General features: G+C 58.5%; 2 protein-coding genes across 2 annotated transcripts in view; one reads left to right on the plus strand and one right to left on the minus strand.

Moving 5' to 3' along the window:
• Positions 1-27: 27 nt before the first annotated feature.
• HPS4 (Hermansky-Pudlak syndrome 4) lies at positions 28-15,311 on the plus strand. The gene is made up of 13 exons (XM_015421278.1): positions 28-186; positions 877-967; positions 2,993-3,136; positions 3,239-3,346; positions 4,585-4,711; positions 4,790-4,874; positions 5,170-5,242; positions 5,862-5,901; positions 7,328-7,448; positions 8,453-8,615; positions 9,619-9,751; positions 10,987-11,095; positions 14,419-15,311. The coding sequence occupies exons 1-13, from the start codon at positions 137-139 to the stop codon at positions 14,588-14,590; spliced, it is 1,416 nt and encodes a 471-aa protein (XP_015276764.1). The 5' UTR covers positions 28-136; the 3' UTR covers positions 14,591-15,311.
• A 2,197-nt stretch (positions 15,312-17,508) lies between these two features.
• ASPHD2 (aspartate beta-hydroxylase domain containing 2) overlaps positions 17,509-21,062 on the minus strand; it is a 4,712-nt gene continuing 1,158 nt past the window's right edge. Inside the window, exons 2-3 of the mRNA XM_015421279.1 lie at positions 20,172-20,285; positions 17,509-18,600 (exon numbers count right to left, since the gene is read on the minus strand). Coding sequence (XP_015276765.1) covers positions 18,491-18,600; positions 20,172-20,285 — 224 coding nt within the window. The 3' untranslated portion in view covers positions 17,509-18,490. The remainder of the gene's footprint in view (positions 18,601-20,171; positions 20,286-21,062) is intronic.

A 21,062-nucleotide genomic window follows, 5' to 3' on the forward strand; every position in this document is an offset into this window, starting at 1 on the left:
CCCCCGCCCCGTCTCTGGGCAGGGGAGGAGGAGGAGGAGGAGGCGCCCCCTCGGTCTTCCTCTCCTCCTTCCTCCTCGGCGGGGCTCCGGGGATGATGCGCTGAGGAGGAGTCGGAAGGGCCGCCAGAGGGAGCAGATGGCCGCCGCCCAGGCCGAGCCTCCCGCCGCCGCCGCCGCCGCCGCCTGGTAAGGCCCCTGCCCAGCAGTGCCCCCTCTCAGCTGGGTTAGCGCGAGCCAGCTCACCGTCTCTTTAGCCTCCGGCTCACACGCGTTTGCCTCGGCTCAGGCAGGATGTGGCTCCCCAGAGCCAACTGATGTATGCGGCAGCCCGATGGCTGGCTGGCTCGCTCGCAGCGTTCATGCCAGGAGGAGCTCGCCCAGCAGCAGAAGCTTTGCTCCCAATAAGACTCCGTGGCTGGCTGAGAGGCAGCCTTGCCCCTGCCGACGTTGCGGTCGCCGCCCCTTCGGGCCCGGCTGGGTGGCCCAGAGGGCTCCTCCTCACTCTCTCTCCCGGGTGCCTGCCGGTCCTCGCCCTCGACGGCTGCCCCTTGATGCCTCTGCGGAGGACGGAGGACGGGGATCTCTTTCACTCCCTGTGCAACGTAGCAGATGTGTGTGTGTGTGGGGGGGGTTGGTTGGTTGGTTGGTTGTCACGCGCAGGGCTCTTCTTCGAGAATGTGTCAGAAGCCTGCAGCAGCGTGAGCAGAAAGTAGCACCTGGCCTGCGCATCTTGCATCCAGCCCTGCGCCCCCCCCCCCACTCCTGAGCTCTGGGTGGTCAGAAATTGGTAGCTGGGGATGTGCCTGTTCTGTGCCCCTAGTAGGTCACATGTGGAAACTCTTCTTGTCTCATCGCTTGTTCCCTGATGCTGTGCAGGTGGAATTGCTTTTTCCTTTTCGATGGCTCCAAGGTGAAGGAAGAAGGGGACCCCACGCAAGCCGGGATTTGCTATTTCAGCCCACGCCAGGTACGCCGGTGTCGCTTGGGCCCAGCAGCAGCCGCCGCTTTGGACGAGTGGGTGGGTAGGGTCAGCAGGCAACGGCTTGGCCTACTTAGGTCAGTGAGCAAAGGTGCCCAGGTTGAGACGGGCTGGATCCCCAGGCAACCCTGCCTTGTCACCACTGGAGGGCGTCTACCGCCCCTTTCCTGGGAGGCTGGGAGCTGCTTGGGGCAGAGGTTCTGTGTGGTCAGGAAGAACAGCTAAGCAGGGCCAACCCTGACAAGTGTTTGGATGGGAGACTTCCAAAGAATATCAGGGCCAGGAGGCAGAGGCAGGCTATCAAGCCACTTCTCTGAATGCCTTCCCTGCCTTAGTAGGAGTCGCCATGACTTCCAGGCACACGTGCACACGCACACACACACATGCAGAAATAACAAAAGAAAGAACACTACTCTGGCAGTGGCCCCCGGGGCACCCACCGGGAATGCCAGGGCTTCAGTCTCTCTGCTGTTTCTGACGTGGGCTCTCCATAGAATCAGAGGATGTTAGAGCTGGAAGGGACCTTGGAGGTCATCTAGTCCAACCCCCTGCACTCTGCAGGAGAACAGCCGAGAGAGAGCCCTACATACCTACAACATACCCGAAAGATGGTTGTCCAGCCTCTGCTTGAAAACGTCCAGCGAAGGAGCATCCGCCACCTCCCGAGGCAGACTGTTCCACTGCTCAACCACTCTCACAGTCAGGAAGTTTATCCTGATATTTAGCCAGTAACGACTCCCTTGTAATTCCCACCCATTAGATCTAGTCTTGCAATCCGGAGCAAGAGAGAATAGATCTGCTCCATCGTCTACATGACAGCCCTTCAGATACTTGAAGACTGCAATCATGTTCCCCTCTAAGCCTTCTCTTTCCCAGGACTTTCCCAGCAGCTGTTGTTGTCCAAAACAATAGCTGCTGAGGGTGCCAGGCTGTGACTCGGGGGTGGGGGGTGGGGGCACAGTGCCCTTTCTGACTGTACTGTGGCCTGACACTAAATACAACGGGACCACGGAGACACGAAGTATAATAACAAAAACAATCATGGAGAGAATGAATTGCTCAAGGTCAAATACCACTGAAAGTGTGACTTAAAGGCATTAAGTCTCAAACATAATAAATGAGAAAGTCATTCATAGAGATTAAACTATAAATCTTTTGGTATGATCCACATGTACAAACCGGGTTTGATTCCCCACTCCTCCTCCACTTGCACCTGGCTGGATGACCTTGGGCAAGCCATAGTTCTGATAAGAGCTGTCCTTGAAAAAGAGCCGTTTCTGTCAAGAGCTCTCTCAGCCCCACCCACCTCCCAGGGTGTCTGTTGTGGGGAGGGGAAGGGAAAGGAGTTTGTAAACCGCTCTGTGGTTCCCTTGGGTAGTGAAGGGCAGGGTATAAATTCAATCTCTTCTTCTCTCTTCTACTTATTGCTATTTAAACAAAAGCTATGAAACAAATACACAAGTATAAAGAAGCCTTCCCAAAGCAAGACCAGTAAATGGACTGTATGCAGTCCTTGAAAACACTGTAATCTTCTTTGCTGTTTCAAACTTTCTTAGTTTCAAACCTTCAGGTCTGCAGGGAGGCTGAGAAACCAGGCTGACGTCTCCTGTCGGCCGAGAGAGTTTCGATTCTGCTTCTTCAGAGCCAATATATTCTTATGGAACCACACAGTTTACATGTTTTGCATGCCTTATCATACTCCCACAAGGACTCGTTATACTCCTTATGGCAAAAACCTTGAGCAATTCGTTCCCGCCATGGTGTATTCTGTACTGTTGCCTGAAGCGGTGGAAGCCGTCTTGCCATTCTCATTCCTGTGTCTTAGCTTTAGCGATTCCCCCCCCCCCCGGCCCACGCACTGACCCCTTCCATAGTTGGGGGGGGGGTTTGCAAAGATTCGGGGAGGGACGCCTCTCTCGCTGCTGGGTCCTGAGATGTGGCTTTCAGCCACGGCGGCGCCTGGGGTCCCGGCAGGCTCCTGTCTGTAGCGTCTCTTCCCTCCTTCCCTGGCAGACGCCTCTGGGGCAGCAGGAGCTGCTGTGCAGCCAGGTGGCAGGCGTGGTCCGCTGGATGGCCGAGATCTCGGGCTCTCCGCCGCAGCTCATTCGTCTGAGGAAGCTCAAGTTTGCCGTGCGTGTGGAGGGCAGCTACCTGTGGGTGAGTCCCTGTGGGGTGGGGGCTCCCGAGGGGGGGAAGGCTTGGGGAAGCGGCACGGGCTGGGGAGGAGGGGGCTCAGTCTCACGCGCTCGCGTGCCACAGGTGCTGGGCTGTGCTGCCGACCTGCCGGATACCAGCTGCCAGTCCTTCCTGGATCTCTTGATTGGGCTCTTCTGCTTTTACAACGGCTCCCTTCCTCAAGCTTACAAGGTGAGTGGGGGCAGGACTTCTGCCCGTGAGCTGGCCTGGACCACTCTCTTCTGAGAGTTTCCTTCCTCCCCCCCTCCTCCTGCACGTCCAGCCTTCCGCTGCTTCCATGTGGCTGGAGGCAGGCCCCATCCTGACTGACCGCTTGGACCTTGCTGCTTTGGAACCCCACTTTCCCTGCAGAGCAGTGTTCCCCCTGAACTGAGTTAGTGTGAGCTAGTGCACAGTTCTTTAGCCTCCAGCTCACACATTTTTGTCTCGGCTCGGGAAGGATGGCTCCAGAGCAAACTGATTTATACAGCAGCCAACTCGTTTTCTCACAACTTTAAAGCCAGCAGCTCACAAAGTAGAATTTTTGCTCACAAGACTCCACAGCTGAGAGGGAGCCTTGCTGCAGAGTTGTCTCTCTCGCCTGGTGCCCTGTGGGAGCTGGCGGCCTGGGCTCGGGAACAGCAGACCTTCTGGGTCTTCCTGCGGCTTGTGTCTGCCTCATTCTCCCAGCGCAGAGCAGGCACCTGGGCACTGCAGTGGGCTCTCTCGACCCTGCTGTAAATTGGATCGCCACTCCCCCCCCCCCTTTTTTGGTCTGAATGGTTATTTGCTTCTCGGCTCAAGCCAGGCTCTCTAGAGTGTTTTTGTGGGGTGGACTGCAGAGGTTCACGAGTGTGTATGCCCAAAGTTATCCAGGCCCTCTGTGGGGACAAGGGGTGGGTCTGTCTTCGGTCTCCGCCTGGCTCATGGCCTTGCCTTTGCTCACTGCTTAATTCTCTCACGTGTCCCTGGAAGTGGCTGGCAGGAGGTGGTGCAGAGAGCCAGAAGCTCCCTGGGTGCTCAGGGACACTCGCTCCTTGGTGGTGGACGTCTGGAGATCCAGAGCCACTCTCTCCCGGCATGAAGATCAGCTCCCCCAGGGCTGAACTCGGGGTCCCTCTGGATTCCCGCGGAGTGTCCCCTCCCGAGTGTTGGACAGGAGCCTGCCGCCGAGGGCAAGGCAGCAAAAGGGGCTGCGGTTCCCACCGCCAGGAGAGGAAGCTCTCGCCCCAGGGCCTTCCCCTTTCCCTCCTCCTGGTTTCTTTTCACATAAAGGTGGTTCAGGGTAGAAAGTTGCTGCTGTCAGAAGTCTGGCGTTTTGCATGTGAATGTGCAGTTTGGACGAAGAGTGGTGTTCAGGGGGAGCGTAGATCAGCAGCGTTCTCCGGTGGTCCTTGGAGAGGCTGATGGGGTCTCCGTGTCCTCCTCAGGAGCGGCTGCGGGAAGAGCTGGACCGGGAGTGGGAGAGGTACGTGAGGCACGTGCAGCACAACACCAGCGACCTGCACCGGATCTTCAACTCCCTTTGGGCCATGGACAAAACCAAAGTAACGCCTGGCGGGACGGGCTCCCCTCCCCTGGCTCTTCTCTGCCGTGGCGCTGCCCGTGCCCTGACTCCCCCCCCCCTCTTCCTGTCCAGGTTTCTGAAAGCGGCCCTGATCCTCCAGACGTGCCAGCGTGCCCTCCACGTGCTGGCTGGATGCATCAGCTACAAGGGGCTGTGAGTATTGGGGTGGAAGGCCTTGAAATGGGGGCTGTATCCTGTGGGAGGGACAGGCCTCATTCTCCTTACCCGGCCTGCCTACCTGCCTGCCTGCCTCTCCTCTGGGTTTGGGGGGCTGCCTTCTGTGGAGTCGGGTCCCGGCCCCTGCAGCTGGGTGTTGTCTGGCCAGGGGTCCCTTCTGCCCACCCACACTTGTGCTCTGGCCTCCAGCAGAGACCACTGAGGAGGAGCAAGACATATGCCCCCTCCCGCCCAAGGAGGTCTTGTCCATTCAACCATCCTCTCTCCCCAGGGTTGTCAGCACACAGCTGCCACCCGGCCTCACGGCCAAGGTCCTGTTGCAAGAGGCAGAGGCCAACCCTGAGGTAGGTTCCAGCTTGGAAGCTGCTGCCGCCGCCTTCGTGTCTGAAGAGAGCGCGGGCAGAATCTGACCACGTCCCAGATGGGTCTCCTGGCCTTGTGGCTGGCGCAGGAGTCGTGGGGGACTGAGGAGCAAGAGGGCAGCTCCGTCCTTGCCTGACTTCTCTTCCTCCAGGGCTGCTTCTGCCGGGGGCTTTGGTCCACGAAAACACCCACTCCTTTAGAAGCCCGCTTCTTTTTTCAATGCAGAAATGTGTGAATGTCTGACTAGCACAGTTCTGAGTACTTCCTTTCTTTAGAGAACTTCCTGCTTTTCTTCCTCTTCCCTCCTGGTCCGGGGGCAGCTCTTAGCATCTGTTGGTAGAAATTAGGGAAGTGGATGCACCTTTGGGGGTTTTGGGGGGGGGGCAGTCAAAGCTTTAGAGCCAAAGCGCAGCTGAGGGAAAGGCGTGCTGGAAAGAGCAGAGCGCTGGCCACTTAGGGAGCAGGCCCGTGTCATTCATTAAAGCACTCGAGCACCACGTTACGTGGTTTGGCAGCAGAGCCCCAAAGAGGCCAGGGGGGGGGGCAACTCTCCAGACTGCTCAGCAGGTCCCGGTGACTGGGGGCTCTTTTCTGTTTCAGGGTCTGCCAGCGAACGGAGGAGGCCAGCTGCAGGATCAGGGTAAGTGGAGGAGGAGTTCTGTGCTGAGTGCGGGGGGGGCATCACCGGGCAAGGCAGATTCCTCCAGCCGTGCGCCAGCAGCCATGCCTCCTGCTGGACGTTGTGCCTGTGGCCGTCTACACCAGGGGCCCTACCAGCAATGTTCCATGAGAACCAGTTTGGTGTTGTGGTTAAGTGCGCAGACTCTAATCTGGGAGAACTGGGTTTGATTCCCCACTCCTCCACTTGCACCTGCTGGATGACCTTGGGCAAGCCACAGTTCTGTCAGAGCTCTCTCAACCCCACCCACCTCACGGGGTGACTGTTGTGGGGAGGGGAAGGGAAAGGAGTTTGTCAGCCGCTCTGAGACTCTGAGTGAAGGGCGGGGTATACATCCAGTCTCCTCTTCTTCAGTTGGGGGGGGTCACGGTCTCCCCCCTCCAGTTGATGGAGTCAGGTGCCCAGTCTTGCTTCAGGTCTGTGCAGTGACTGGAGGAAGTTTGGACAGCGCTCTTATGATCTCTCTGGCTTTTCTGATCCTTCCCTGGGCCCTTTGCTTTGCAGCCAGCTGCACAGGGATCTGAGGGTTTACTCGTGAGTTGCACACCCTCTGCTACGCCCTGGGTAGGTCCACTGGGCTTGTCAGCTGAGACCACATTCAGAGGCGTTTGATGCAGAGAGCTCTGCTTGTGGGTGAGAATTCGTGTTAACACAAGAAAAGTTTTTCCATCTGTTTCCAAGTTTCCCGCCCCTCGTGGTGACTGACCGCCTGGGGTGTTTGGCTGCAGAACATCCCCCAGCAATGAGGAAGCTCTGCTGTTCTGCACAGATCAGCTCATAAGAATGTAAGAGAAGCCAATGTTGGATCAGGCCAATGGCCCATCCAGTCCAACACTCTGTCACACAGTGGCCAGAAATACCAGGTGCCCTCAGGAGGTCCAGCAGTGGGGCTCCTTTAGGTAAAGGTAAAGGTTCCCTTGCTCGAAAGCCAGTCGAATCCGACTTTAGGGTTGCGGTGCTCATCTCCGTTTCAAAGCCGAAGAGCCAGCGCTGTCCAAAGACATTTCCGTGGTCATGTGGCCGGCATGACTAAATGCCGAGGTGCACGGAATGCTGTCCCCTTCCCACCAAAGTGGTACCCATTTAGCTACTTGCAATTTCTTGCTTTCGAACGGCTAGGTTGGGAGGAGCTGGGACCAGAGATGGGAGCTCACTCCGTCATGCGGCACACTCGGGTCTTGAACTGCTGAACTACCGACCTTCCACAGCCTGCGGTTATTAACCACTTGAGCCACCGCAGCTCCTCTAGGGCTCCTTTAGGAAAGTACAAGAAGTGGTGCAAATAACTGCCAGGGTCGTGTCCGGCTATGGCCTCCTGGAGGCTTTACGCTGATATTATCTGGCAGCAGGCAAACCCCCCCCCCCTCTGTGTTCTTCCATTCCCCAGAGCGCATTCAGCTGCCCCTCGAAGGTTCCTGTCTACCTCAGGGGGTCCACATCACCCCTGTTTACCTCTTAGAAAATGAAGCCGCCGCATTGCGGGACTTCCCCCTGGAGTGGATGGCCCGGTAAGGTGGGAACTGGGGACGGGCAAAGGGGCTTCTCCCCGGCAGAGGTTCCCTGCTCTGGGCGTCTGCTGCTCCCTTCAGGCGTGAGATCCGTGCTCTGTGCCACCTCTCACCCCCCAGGTTCAGCTCAGAGATTATGAACTTGATTTGGGGAGGGGGGTGTTGGTCCCAAGGCTCCCTCTGAGCTGTGAGTAAAACATTCTACTTGGTGAGCTCCTGGCATTGAGGTTGTGAGCGAGCGATTGGGCACCCTCATAAATCAGTTTGCTCTGGAGCCATCCCTTCCTGAGCCGAGACAAAAATGTGTGAGCCGGAGGCCAAAAAACTGAGCTGGCTCACACTCACTCAGCTGAGAGGGAACACGGGTTGGCACCCCCTGGAGCGAGCTGTCGTGGTGTGGTGGACGGCGTGTGTGGCTGGGATATCCTGGGGGCCCCCGGGTTCAAAGCCCCACTGGTCAGAATGGAGTGGAGTGAAGGAGAATGACCTTTTTGAGTCCCAGCCGTGGAGAAGAGCAGGACCCAGACAAAGGCCCTGCCCCCCTCCCCCGGGCATCAGTCGGGTCCCCCCGAGGCCAGCTGCTTTCGTCCAGGGCTGGACCTGAGCTCCGCCCCCCTGGGCTGCAGAAGCTTTCCCCCTGGATGTCCTGGCTGGGTGGGGGCCCTCCACTCGAGCGGTCTCTCCGAGGACCCTGTGAAGCCAGCAGAGGCCCTTGGTGTCCCCCGTGTCTCCCCCTCGGTGCTGACCCTTCTGGTGGGCAGCAGCTCTCCCGAGTCGCGGGCCAAGAAAGGCCTTCCTTCCCCAGCACTGGGGGGGGGGGGGCTCCCCAGTCCTTTTCCTGGAGGTGCTGTGTCGGGGATGGAACTCGGCACCTTCTGCATACCAGGCTGGTGCTCTGCAGCCGAACCTCGGCCCCGCCCCAAGAGGGCCAGCCCCCAGGGAAGCCACAGGACGGGGTGCCCGTGCCCCGTGCTCTGCAGACCAAGCGCCCGTTCTCACTGCAGGAGTCCGGGGGGACCGGGCGCAGCGTCAGCAGCCATCAGCAACGGGCCCGGCGGGGCAGCTTTGGTGAGGATGGCCTTGTACGTCCACCGCGTCCGAGGCCTGGTGCTGGCTCTCCTGGCGGAAGAGCCGTTTGCGGAGAGCGAGGGCTCCATCGAGGACGTGGTAAGAGACGGCGGCCGTTTTTGCTTAGCACCCCTCCTCCCCCCACGGTTAGAGCCCCATACCCCCCCACACCAGAACTCCCTGCAGTGCTGTCAGAGTCTTGCCTTCTGCCCCCAGGAGCCCCCCCCTTGAGAAGGGTCCTCCTGAGACCATCCAGCAGATTCCTCAATGGGGGGGGTTATGCACAAAGAATCTGGGGGCGACATGGGTGGTGGCAACTGAGCTGCCCGTGGGTGATGCTCCCCCAGTCAAGGGCGCACTGCTGCCCTTTGCTCTGCCGTGACCTTCCCTGCCGCAGGGGCCCTGCAAGTGCCGGGCGGGTCCCATGGCCAGACACCATGGCAAGCAGGCAGGCAAGGCAGGCGGTCAGACTCCCTGGTCAAGTCACTCTCAAGCACACACGGTCTTTGGCAGTGAAAAGCTTTATTACGTTAAACAAGTTCCAGGCATGATCAATACTGTGTTCGTTCTAAAGCATTTTGGCGGGTTCAGGCACAGATATAGACTGTTCAAACTGTAGCCCCTCCTAAGGCCCACACACACACACACATCACGCCCTGCAGCCAGGCTCCTGCGTCTCCTGCCCCCCTTCCCATGGGAATACACGATCCCACGATCTGCTACACAAGCTGGCACGGAGAGCTTCAAGGACCGCTCCCTGTGAACCAGAGAGAGGCACATCTTGAGGAAGAGGCTCTGCCGTCTAAGACAGAGGCACTCCCACGCACGCCGCACTCACTCCCCCCAGCGTCAGTGGCAAACCGTGTGAAGCAAAGTGAAGCATGGCTTGACACAGGTAGAGGTGGGGGGGGGGCCCCACCGGACTGAGTCCAAGGAGCGCCACCTCAGGAATGGACCCATGCTGCTGGCAGCCGGACTGTGTGGGCTGGAGCGGCGCCCCAAGCGGCACGCGGAATGCCAGAGCTCCTCCAGTCCTGCCCTGTGTGGGTGTGTTGACCCAGAGGGGGCCTTGCCTTGGGCTTGATGCGTCTCTCCCTCTCAGTATCACAGCAGCCTGGCCTCGCTGAACGGCTTGGAGGTCCACCTCAAGGAAACCCTTCCGAAGGACGGCCCCTCCTCGGTCAAGAGCTCCTATGGCTTTGCGCACTACGACTCGATCCAGAATGTTCTCACCGGTGAGGGCTGGATGGGGCACGGCGAGCTGGGAGGGGGCTGGCCCCTGTGACCCTGCAGGAGGGGCTCGTTCCTGGAAGAGGACTGCTCCCACTGCCCTTGGGGGGGGGGCGTGACTTGCTGTCATGAAGCCCGTCTGGTGTCATGGTTAAGTGTGCGCGGACTCTGATCTGGGAGAACCGGGTTTGATTCCCCACTCCTCCACTTGCACCTGCTGGATGACCTTGGGCAAGCCACAGTTCTGACAAGAGCTGTCCTTGAAAAAGAGCAGTTCCTGTCAGAGCTCACTCAGCCCCACCTACCTCACAGGGTGTCTGTTGTGGGGAGGGGAAGGGAAAGGCGTTTGTAAGCTGCTCTGAGACTCCGAGTGAAGGGCAAGGGGAATAAATCCAATCTCCTCCTCCTCCTCTTCATCTTCTTCGTCATCATCATCTCAGGCCCAATCAAGCTAGAACTGGGTCGGGGGGGATGCGGTGTGGGCTGCAGGCTGCCAGAGATTCAAGAAGAGAAAGGGGGGGGCTGGGTGATTCAAGAAGAGAAAGGGAGGGTTCCGGGAACAGCCAAGCCAGGAGAACATGCCGCTTTAATTCCTTTGGGGCAGGTCTGGAGGTGGAGAGGGAGCCCTCCTGGCTTTTGGGATTTTTTTTTTGGGGGGGGGGCATGTAAAGGAGAGCGGCACAAGCTGGTTGGGGTCATACAGCCCTCGGTTCGAATGCTGCCACTGCTACTTTGGCCGGCCGGCCTCTTTCAGCAAAAGAGCGAAAATACTGGCTGGCCTTACCAGGATAGCATCAGGACTTTGGCATAAAAACCAACAGAAAATGCAGAGTAGAACCTCAGCCTTATTTTAGGTCCTGTGAAAGCCGCCTTCTGCACTGAGTGAGGGGTGCGCTTTCTGTCTTCTTCCCTTACCATCGTGCACAGGAATTAGCTTCGGAGCTGCTTAATTTTGCTCTGTGAAGACCTCGTGGTGGTGGTGGTGGTGGTGAGGCATGAATGGAGAAAATGAATGGATCCACACAAACCGCAAGCATTCCAAGGAAAAGAGAAGGCCTCGCCTGTCTGTGTGAACTTGACCCTATTCTCCAGTTGGGAACGGGAGCAGGGGCCTGGGCGGCCTCCCCCGCCCCTGGCAGTGGGGTGGGAGAGCCACCCAGCGGCCTCCCTCTCCCCTTCCCAGCTGCCTTTCTGCTTGACCCTTGCATTGCTCACCGACCCCAATCCTCTCCCTTTCCAGCGAACTTCCTGCCAGCCGCCGGCCCCCAGGACCAACACTTCCTGCGAGCCGTGAGCTTGCTCCACACGGACTTTCACCAGCTGCCAACGGTGTCAGAAATCACTGTCCGGTAAGGGGGTCAAATGGGAGCGCTTTGGAGGCATTGGCGTGGCTGGGGGCTGTGTGCGGATCCTGGCTCTCAGCAAGATGCAGCTCTTGGGTCTTGAGGTTCACAGGCAGCACCAGCGCTTGCCGGCTCCAAGCCTTCAGGGACCATCAGTGTGTCTTGGCGGCTTCTTTGAGCAGAAGCGAAGCATGCCGGTTGCGTTCCAGCAGGCAGAGCGAGGCTTCGTCTGTCTTCCTTTTTTCAGGTTTCTGATTCCCACCCACCCCCTGCCTAAGGAAAGTAACGACACACATCAAGTCAGCCACTCAATCTTCCAGAAGGAGTATGTCCCGTACCAGTAAAGCATCAAGCTTTAGTCAGCCCAGCTGGTCCATCAGTTGGCTAAACCTTTGAATGGCTGTTGGGCCTCCCCTCTCCCTTCCTGGGTCACATGTCCTTGTCATGCTTCAGGAAGTCATGGTTTTTTGAGGAAAACAGCATGCTGCGCTCCCTGAAAACCCTGGCTTGGGTCTGCTGGCCACATTAGGGCAGAAATGGGTGCTTCAGCCGCGGCTCTTCCCTGTCTAGGCTGTGCTGGCTGCGTGCTCTTCCAGGGTCGGCAAAGATCTGGGCTTCAAGTTGTGGGGGGTAGGAAAAACCCAGCTGATTGGGGAGGGGCAATCCGGTCCTGCCGTAATGTTTATGACTCTGAGTGTGGCATGGTGTGTGGGGGGGGCAGCAATGCTGGTTTCTGCTCACGTGGGCATGAGGGAGGGGTTTGGTGACTCACCGGGCCCGGACTGGCCCTTTCTTTCTCAGCTGCAACCATCAAGCCTTTATTATGATAAAGGCACATGTTCCACCTGAGGGTCTGAGCCTGGCCCCCTCTGCTGCTTGGCTGTATAAAGATTCCATGCTGCAGTCACATCTTCCTCGCTTCTCTCTGTTTGCCGAGGGGACCGGCCCACCTGCTTGGACTCCAGGGGTAACTGCTACCCTCCGCCCTTTCTCTCGCACAGGAGGTTTAATGTGGCTCACAGAGACTGCCTTAAGAACGAAAGGGAGACTGTTCAGAATCTAAAAAGCACACACACCCTGGGCAAACATAACGGACTGAGCAAGGATCAGAGTGAAAGTGCTAAAAATGCAGTCTTTGGTACTGAATCTTATTGCTGATGATGAAAACTAAGGACATGGGCTGTTTAATTCATGAAGCTGCCAGCACTCAGGAATCCCCCAGTACCTTGTTCAGCATTTTGGGTTTTCCTGCTCTAGTTTCAGCACCGTGTTGTCATGGGCAGTGTTCCCTCTAAGCTGCGGAGTCGTGTGAGCAAAAACTCTACTTTGTGAGCTACTGGCATTAAAGTTGTAAGCGAACGATTTGGCTGCTGCATAAATTAGTGTGCTCTGGAGCCATCCTTCCTGAGCTAAGACAACAATCTGTGAGCTGGAGGCTAAAAACCTGTGAGTTAGCTCACACTAACTCAGCTTAGAGGGAACACTACTCATGGCTGCCGTGGGGGAATCCGGCTGTAAGAATGGTTTGCAGTAAAATGGAGACTGTCATCTCTATGTTCCAGGGGTTTATAAGCTCTTTGCAGACCCTCTTTCTTTCCCTGTCCCGGACGGAAGGGCTGCCCTTGCCTTCTCCTCCTGAGCTCTATAGCTTTAGGTCTGAGTACGGAGGACTGTGCTGATGCATCCCCCTCACCGGCAGCCTTTAAGCAGCGGCTGGACAAACCCTTGTCAGGGATGCTGCAGGCTGGTCGTGCATTGGGCAGGGGGTGGGACTAGATGGCCTGTCGGGCCCCTTCCGACTCTGTGACTCTATGATTCTGTGCCTTTTCTCCTCCAGCTAGGATCATCTGTATTTCTATGGCACTGACTCCGCTTCAAATTTATTTATTTATTTATTCATTTTATTAGATTTATATACTGCCCTCCCCAAAATGGGCTCAGGGCGATGTACAACAATTAAATAATACAATTAAAACAGTATTAAAATAACAATTTACACATAAGATATCATAAAATACCGTGTAACTATAGAGGTAGTCCAATGACCGGTCAGAGTCAGGCCACTGGTGGACAATTTGGCCAGAAAAAGCTGGGCCAAAAAAACCAGGACCAGAGAAGCTGGGGGGGGGACGTCCGCTGCCTCAACCAAATGCCCGGGGGAAGAGCTCCATCTCGCAGGCCTTGCGGAACTGCAATAGGTCCTGCAGGGCCCTGGTCTCACACGGGAGCTCATTCCACCAGGTGGGGGGCAGGGCTGAAAAAGCCCTGGCCGTGGTCGAGGCAAGCAGGACGTCCCTGGGGCCGGGGACCACTAGCAGATGTTGATTTGTGGACCTCAGTGCCCTCTGGGGCTGATATGGGGAGAGGCGGTCTCTTAGGTACGCTGGCCCCCTGGCTTCTTGCTTCTTTCTCTTCCTCTCTGGCAGAAACAAAAGCACTTTGTAAACTCTCAGCCTGTACAGATTGCAGACCCAGGTACCATTCCTTTGGGTTGTGACCTCGGGGGTCATTCCCAGGGTGTAGAAGGCCTCTCACCAGACCATAGAGTCTTGCCTCCTTCACAGATGTGACAGAAAGAATGAAGACGTTTTTCCTGCCTCTGGTAGAGGGTAGTGCAGAATGAGACACGTGCAACAGTTGGCTTGTTGGCATACACAGCACTTAACAGTTGATTGGGTGGTCACCAAAGGCTTGGAGAACATTTAGCCCCTGAAAGGTTTTGCTTTCATGTAAGGTCCTCCTAAAAGCGTCCCTTCTTCCTCAAGACCGTGGGTAGTGAAGGTGATCTTAGGAGGATCCTGCAGGTGGGGGGACAGGGGGGACTGCTCTGAGATGGGCTGGTCGGCCGAGATACCTTTATTCAGGACACGAATGTGAATTCTGTCGTGAGTGTTTCTAATGGTGCGGGTCCTGTGTGCCTGGAAACGCTAAGCAAGTCTCTGACAAAATGATTCTTCCTCCCCCAGCCTAGCCAGGGAGTTCTGAGAGGGCAGAAAAGCTGTGTGTGGGGGGGGGGGCTGTGGATTTTTTAGGGGGGAGGCAGGGCAGCCCTGTAGACTTTACCTTTACACTAGCCAACAAGAGGGAATTTGCTGGCACATGTTCAACCAGCCCCCCATGTTTGGCGCAGGTTGCTTTGCACCTTCTCTGTGCTTATTTTTTTTGGGGGGGATTCCATCTTCACAGCAGTCTAGTGGGGGGGGGGGTGTACAGCAGCAGCTTGTGACCACAGCTGGGTCTCTGCTGCATCCTGGCCGAGCTCATCAATGGCGCTTCTCTTTCTCTCCCCCCCCCCCCCCCCCCGCCTGCCTCGTGGGCCGGTCCCTCAGGAACGCCTCCACCGCCGTGTACGCCTGCCGGAACGCTGTCCAAGAGACGTACTTCCAACAGCTGGGCTCCCCCCTCCGCAATTCAGGGGCACCCAATCCCCGGGACAGTGCCTTCACCCTGCCCTCCAGGGCCAAGCAGAAGCTGCTGAAGCACGGCGTGAACCTGCTCTGAGCTGGCCAGGTGGCCCCCAGCGCAAAGAAGCCAGCCTTTGAACCTGGGGCAAAAGTGCCTTTCTTTTTTGAAGCAGGTGTGGGGCGGTGGGGGGAGGTCATTCCACACTGGATGATACACCTCCTTACAGTTGTGCTTTGTCCAAGAAGGCACAGCCTTCCTGGTGGGGGTTGGGTGGCCTCCCCCTCCCCCTCCCCAGCTTCGGCAGCTGCAGGCGGGAAGGGTGGAAGGCGTCTTCTCGGGAGTTGCGCCGTTCTTCCCAGCTGAGACTGAAGGCCGCAGCTTCCTGCCTCCCGGAGGGAGGAGACGAGTCCACACCCGCAAGAACGCTACAGCCCGCTGTCTTGAAAGCTCTCTGAATCTGCAAAGAGTGGCCACCTGGGGGTGGAAGGTTTTCAGACATGCCCTTGCAGCCGCACGTGCAAGTGAGATGAGACCTTGCAGGATGAGACCTGGGTGCTCTTCTCCGTGGCTGTGGGGGAGAGTCTCTGCCTTCCCCTCTCACAGAAGGTTTAACTGCTGGCCACGTCTGTCATTTATGCGTCCTGACTGCTGATACCAAATGTTTGGCATGGACCACGCTCACACACACACACACGCCCTTTCCCGGGTGGGGATGGGGGACTCTCAATGGGAGGGGAAAGGAAATATGTTTCATGGGGGGCAGACTTTTTGTACACATGCAGGGGGAGCACTGATGTAATAAAAGCTTCCCGCTCCAGCCGTGAGGCCTGCCTTTGAGTTGTTCATCCACGTGAAGAAGAGGAGATTGGATTTATACCCTGTCCTCCACTCGGAGTCTCAGAGTGGCTTACAAACGCCTTCCCCTCCCCACAACAGACACCCTGGGAGGTGGGCGGGGCTGAGAGAGCTCTCGAGAACTCGAGAGAACAGCTCTGAGAGAACTGTGACTGACCCAAGGTCACACCAGCAGCTGCATGCGGAGGAGTGGGGAGTCAAACCCGGTTCTCCCAGATTACAGTCCGTGCTCTTAACAACTACACCAAATCGACCTTTTCCTTGCAGAGATCAGTGGGCCGGAGGCTGCCTTCTGTCCCTTGTGGTGGGGGCGGCGGCACCACCCTCCCTCTCCCCCTCTGAATTGGAGCCGGGAAGGGGCGGTGGGTGGAGACTCTAGCCATGTGACCTCCCCCCACACGCACACACCGCAGCAGCCGGGCCGTGGGTGGCTCAGTTTCCAACCATGCAGTGCTGTTTGCGTAGCAACAAAAGCAGGGAGCTCAAACACCCGCTGTGCCTGCAGCTGCCTCCCGAAAAACAAGGCTTGCCGCCGGCCGGCCATCTGTCCGCACCAGCCGCCCGGCCAGAGGGTGGACGGACCTCAGTGCGGCCCTTCGGCAAGAGAGGCTTTGCTTGAGCAGAAGGCCGCCTGTGCCCCCCACAAAAGGGCAAGTCTCCAGCTCTGGTTCTCAGTTATCCACTCGCGTTTTGGTGGCAAAAGCAGGCTACTAGCAGTGCTCCCTCTAAGCTGAGTTAGTGATAAGATAATGCATGGGATAGAGCAGGCTGAAAAAGAGGTACTTTTCTCCCTTTCTCACAATACAAGAACTCATGGGCACTCCATGAAATTGCTGAGCAGTTGGGTTAGAGCAGATAAAAGGAAGTCCTTCCTCACCCAAAGAGCGATGAACACATGGAATTCACTGCCACAGGAGGTGGTGGCGGCTACAAGCATGGACAGCTTCAAGAGGGAACTGGATCAACATATGGAGCAGAGGTCCATCAGTGGCTCTTAGCCACAAGGTATAGATAGGGACTCACAGGCTGGGGCAGGTGATATTCTGTATTCTTGGTGTTTGGGGGGGTCAACAGTGGGAGGGCTCCTGGTGTCCTGGCCCCACTGCTGGACCTCCTGATGGCCCCTGGTATTTCTGGCCACTGTGTGACACTTGAGTGTTGGACTGGATGGGCCTTTGGCCTGATCCAACATTGGCGTCTCTTAAGTTCTTACGAGCTAGCTCAGTTTTTTAGCCCCCGGCTCACACATTTTTGTCTCAGCTCGGGAAGGATGGCTCCAGGGCGAACTAATTAATGCAGGAGCCAAATGGCTCGCTCACCACTTTAAGGCCAGGAGCTCACAAAGTAGGATTTTTGCTCACAAGACTCCACAGCTTAGAGGGAGCCTTGGTCACTAGTCCCTTATGACTTAATGATAAACTGGGGAGAGAAGTCCTCTGCTGGATTCTCAGATGCACCGGGTGGTGGTGGGGGGTGCCCTGCTACTGCCGGCAAGATTCTTGACCCTTAACTGCCAAAGCATTTTTCGTGTCGTCTCCTGTGACCCTGCCAAGAGCTCTGTGAGCCAGGCTGCCGCCGCCAACCTCCACCTCCCAGTGGCGTGAGAGGGGCGGCCTGTGCTTGGGGGTTGGGGCTGCGCCGTGTGTTGGAGGCACAGCTCAGATGGGGCCCACCAGGGGCTTCCCAGTCAGTGCTCCTCTGCTTAACTGGTCGCAGATGGGGCAGGAAGAACAAATGGGAAAACCTGCCTGGTTTTCTTCTGGCAGAAACTTCCACACCTGTGGAAAGAGCTTGTTCAAGCCTGGAGCCTCATCTTGGAGAGAAGGTGGTGCACCCACCGAGGCTCCCTCTAAGCTGTGGAGTCTTGTGAGCAACAATTCCACTTTGTGAGCTGCCGGCATTAAAGCAGTGAGCGAGCGGGCTGCTGCGTAAATCAGTTTCCTCCGGAGCCATCCCGTCCTGAGCCAAGGCAAAAATGTGTGAGCTGGAGGCTAAAAAACTGAGCTGGCTCACACTCACTTAGCTTAGAGGGAACACTGGCTCCCGCACCCAGGAGAGTTCTCCATCCCTCACATGAAGGCAGCTTGTGACTTCGCCCCGCCCCCACCCTCTTCCCGGCAGAGAGGCTCACAGACGGCGGCATCTTTCAGCACAGGAGTTTTATTTGCTTGCCTTGGTTGTCACGGGCACAAAATGGTTCCCAAGCCGTAGCAGGCTTTACGGAGCCCCGCGGCCTGCCCCAGAAGACTCCCTCCAGCTGCTTGGTCAGTCGGAGGCGTCCCAAATCATGCATGGCTTTGCTGGGGGGGGGAGGGGTCTCTTCACCACAGGACCATGACGTGGGGAAACGAGGTCTGGCAGCTTCCGTCCTGGCCCTGAACCCTCCTCTGGGGCTGAGAGGCGCTCTGCCCCGTGGCTTCCTGGAGCCCAGCCTGCTCCTCTCCCTTCCTGCTTGCCAGCCACCCAGTGGGCAGGCCGGCTGGCTTTCGCCTCCTGCCCCCAGCCCAGCAGCAGAGGCTTGCCACCCTCCAAGGGCAGGCAATGGAGCAAACAAGGTGTGAGTGGTGGAGGCAAAGCTGGAGAAAAAGGGGTTGGGGCAGCAGCCCCCCCCCCAACGTGTGCGGCAGCCTCTGGCAGAATGGGGCAGCCAGCAAGAGGGCCCCCCCCACCCACCCACCTGGCTGCCACACCCTCTTCCCCCAGGGGAGAGGGGCCAAGTTCCCTTGGAGCGGGCCAAGGCGTTGCTTTGTCTAGAAAGATGACCACAAAGGGGAGTTCACACAGCAACACTGAGTGGTGGTGGTGGTGGGGGCGCTAAGTTCTGGACACGGCAAAACACAGCTAGCAACATAACACACACGACAGCGGCACTGTGTCTAACCCCAGAGCGACGGGGGTGGGGGAAGGCCACCCTCCCAGGATGGGAAGAAAGAGTTGGGGGGACCAACGGCGGTGGAAAGTTCCATGTACAAAAAACGGTGCAAGGAGCAAACCCCACCCCAGGGGTGCATGTGTGTGTGCGCGCACGGGTGCACATGCGCACCAGGACAGACGAAGAGCTGTGGAGAGGCCGTAGTGGGCTGGCAACCCCCCTCTGGGCCCCTGGCCTACCCTCCACCCCGCTCTGCCAGGGCAGCTGGATCATCGTCCTGGAGCAAAAATAAAATCGAGGGCCTGGCGCTCGGCCGCGGCGACGTTTGGATGCCAGAGGTCCACCATGAAGACAACGCGGGGGCCTTCTTCGGGGGAACCTGCAGACCAAAGAAGCAGCAAGCAGGTAAGTCTTCCTCTGTCCTCCGGGCACAGTCAGCCCGCCCCCGCCGTCACCACCTCCGCACCAGCCCACTCTGGCCGCCTGGCACAGCCAGGCAGAAAAGGTGCCCAGCTGGGAAAGGCGGAACGAACACTCCCCGCCCACCACACACACACACACAGAGCCAGGGGCAGCTGGGAAGACCGGCCCCCAGCACCTTCCACCCTGCTAAGATCTGGCCTGGGCTGTTCTGCCCGCTAAACGTCTACCTGCAAGTTAGCTGTTGTCAAGGTGTGTGTGGGGGGAAGCGAGCCGCTTCCTTCCCAGTCCCTGCACTTGGCTCTCCTCTCCTGTGCTTTGCTACAACTTTCCAAATGGCCCGCCAGGGAACTGTGCAGGACAAGCTGGCAAGACCGGAGCAGCACAATGCAAATGCGGAGGAGACACGAAGCGGCCTTCTACCCCGTCCAACCCTCGGCCCGCCATGCGGATCGCCTCCTCGGACTGGCAGCTGCTCCCCAGGGCCTTGTGAGCCTTTTCACTGGAGGTGCCCAGGAAATGCTCCACTGCTGAGCGGGAGCCTCTCCCTGACCTATTAACTTGGGGAAGTGCACAACACCTCTGCCCCTCTCTTTCTCTCTCTCTCTCTCTGGGAAAACCTTTCTGCCTGGAGCTGAAGCAGGACCCAAGTGTGCCGGGGCCCACCGACTCCCCAGACCAGAGTCCTAGAGGGGAGTCCAATGACCCCCTGCTCAGTGCAGGAAAGCCAGCCCAGGGGGAGGGGCTGCAGGTCAGGTTCAGCCCCTGGCAAGGTCTCCCTTTGAAGGGTGGGTGATGGGAAAGACCTCCATCTGCCCAGGACCCCGGAGAGCCACTGCCGGTCTGAGGAGGCAGCACGGACACTGGTGTTCCAAAGGGCCAGTTCTGTACGACACAGTGATGTTCTCGAGGGGTCGGGGCTCAGTGGAAGAGCCTCTGCATGCGGAAGGTCCCAGGTTCAATCCCCGGCAGCGTCCCCAGTTAAAAAGGACCAGGCGGCAGATGATAAGAAAGACCGTGGCCGGAGCCCCTGCCAGTCGAGGCAGGCAATGCCGACTCTGCTGCACCGATGGGCCGATTCAGCAGAAAGCAGCTTCGGGTGTTCAGAGCGAGAGCTTCCCCAGCAGGTGGCTGCCCGGCCCCGACCTGAAGGCCTGCTGCTAGGGAGGGAGATGCCCCCCCACCCACCCCCGCACGTAAGTGGTCCCATCGCTCAGCCGACCCTCTCAGCCTCTGGGCTTCCTGTGGGCCTTTGGGCTACGGGAGCCGGCTCTGCAAAGAAGAGCGGGGCAGAGTTCACCACACAGAGGCCCTGAAAGCCACCAGCAGCAGCCCTGCCTGTGCCTCCGTTCCCTGCCCCGGTCCCACAGGCCCGAGAGGGCGCGGGGGGGGGGGGCTTCCCAGGGGGTGTGTGCGGCTGTCTGAGGGGAGCCCTTCCTGCTTTCAGCTGCGCCCTGGTGGTGGCGAGCCTTGGGCGCCTTCGAGCAGCAGGGGACGCCTGCCCAAAGACGGGGGGGGAGGGGGACTTGCCTCCGTGGAACGCCGTGTGCAGGAAGGAGTCGTCAAAGAGCAGGCAGCGCCCTTCGGCCCAGCACTGCGGCTCCCCTCCCACCACCAGTTCACAGTTGCTGGGGGTCTTCAGACCTGCAGGGGAAGGAGAAGAGAGGCAGGGCAGGCGGGACGTGGGACTCTGAGCAGGCGGGCCGAAACACACACACCGGTCCCTCCCCGCCACCCACGTGACCCAACCAGCTGCGTGGGGTGCTGCCTCACTGCCTACTTGCTGCCAAGCAGCCGCCTCGCAGGATCTGGCCGAGGGCCCCGCTAGCTCCGCCTGCTGCCGCCTCAGCCAGGCTGGCGCCCCTTTGAGCGGGCATGTGCGTGGCATCTCCCCCTCCCGTAGGGAGCCACTGGGGCAAGCAGGGCCCTTCTGGAACCCGCCTGCCCCTCTCTTCCTTGCCAGCAGCTGCCACGGCGGCCCTGAAGACAGGGAGCTCCTCCTCCGTGGGAAGGCGTCCAGGTCTCGCTGATGGGCAGGTGCACAGCCCAGCCCGCCTCCCTCCCTCCCTCCCTCTGTGGTTGCCATGGCAGCAGCCCAGGACGGACCTCGTCAATGCGCTTAACAGGCAAGTCAGGCAGCGCGGGCCCAGAAACACTGCTCTCTCATGCTGGACATGTGCAGACTTCCCTGCCCCAGTTGTTTTGGACAAGAGCATGTCGGAAGGGGAGGGCATGCGTGGCCTGCTCCGAAATGCCTCCGCTGCTGCCTTCGAGGAGGCTCCCTGCAGGGGGGAAGGGGGCGTTGGCAGCAAGGCCTCCTCTTCAGACAACAGGCTGGCATGGATGGGCGGAGGGGGGCAGGGAGGGGCAGGGCTCCACTCTACTGGCCCAAGTCCTATGAGGCACAGGAAGGGGGGGGGG

The sequence above is a fragment of the Gekko japonicus genome, unplaced genomic scaffold (assembly GCF_001447785.1).
Source record: "Gekko japonicus isolate JY-2015 unplaced genomic scaffold, Gekko_japonicus_V1.1 scaffold416, whole genome shotgun sequence".
Classification (NCBI taxonomy): Eukaryota; Metazoa; Chordata; class Lepidosauria; order Squamata; family Gekkonidae; genus Gekko; species Gekko japonicus.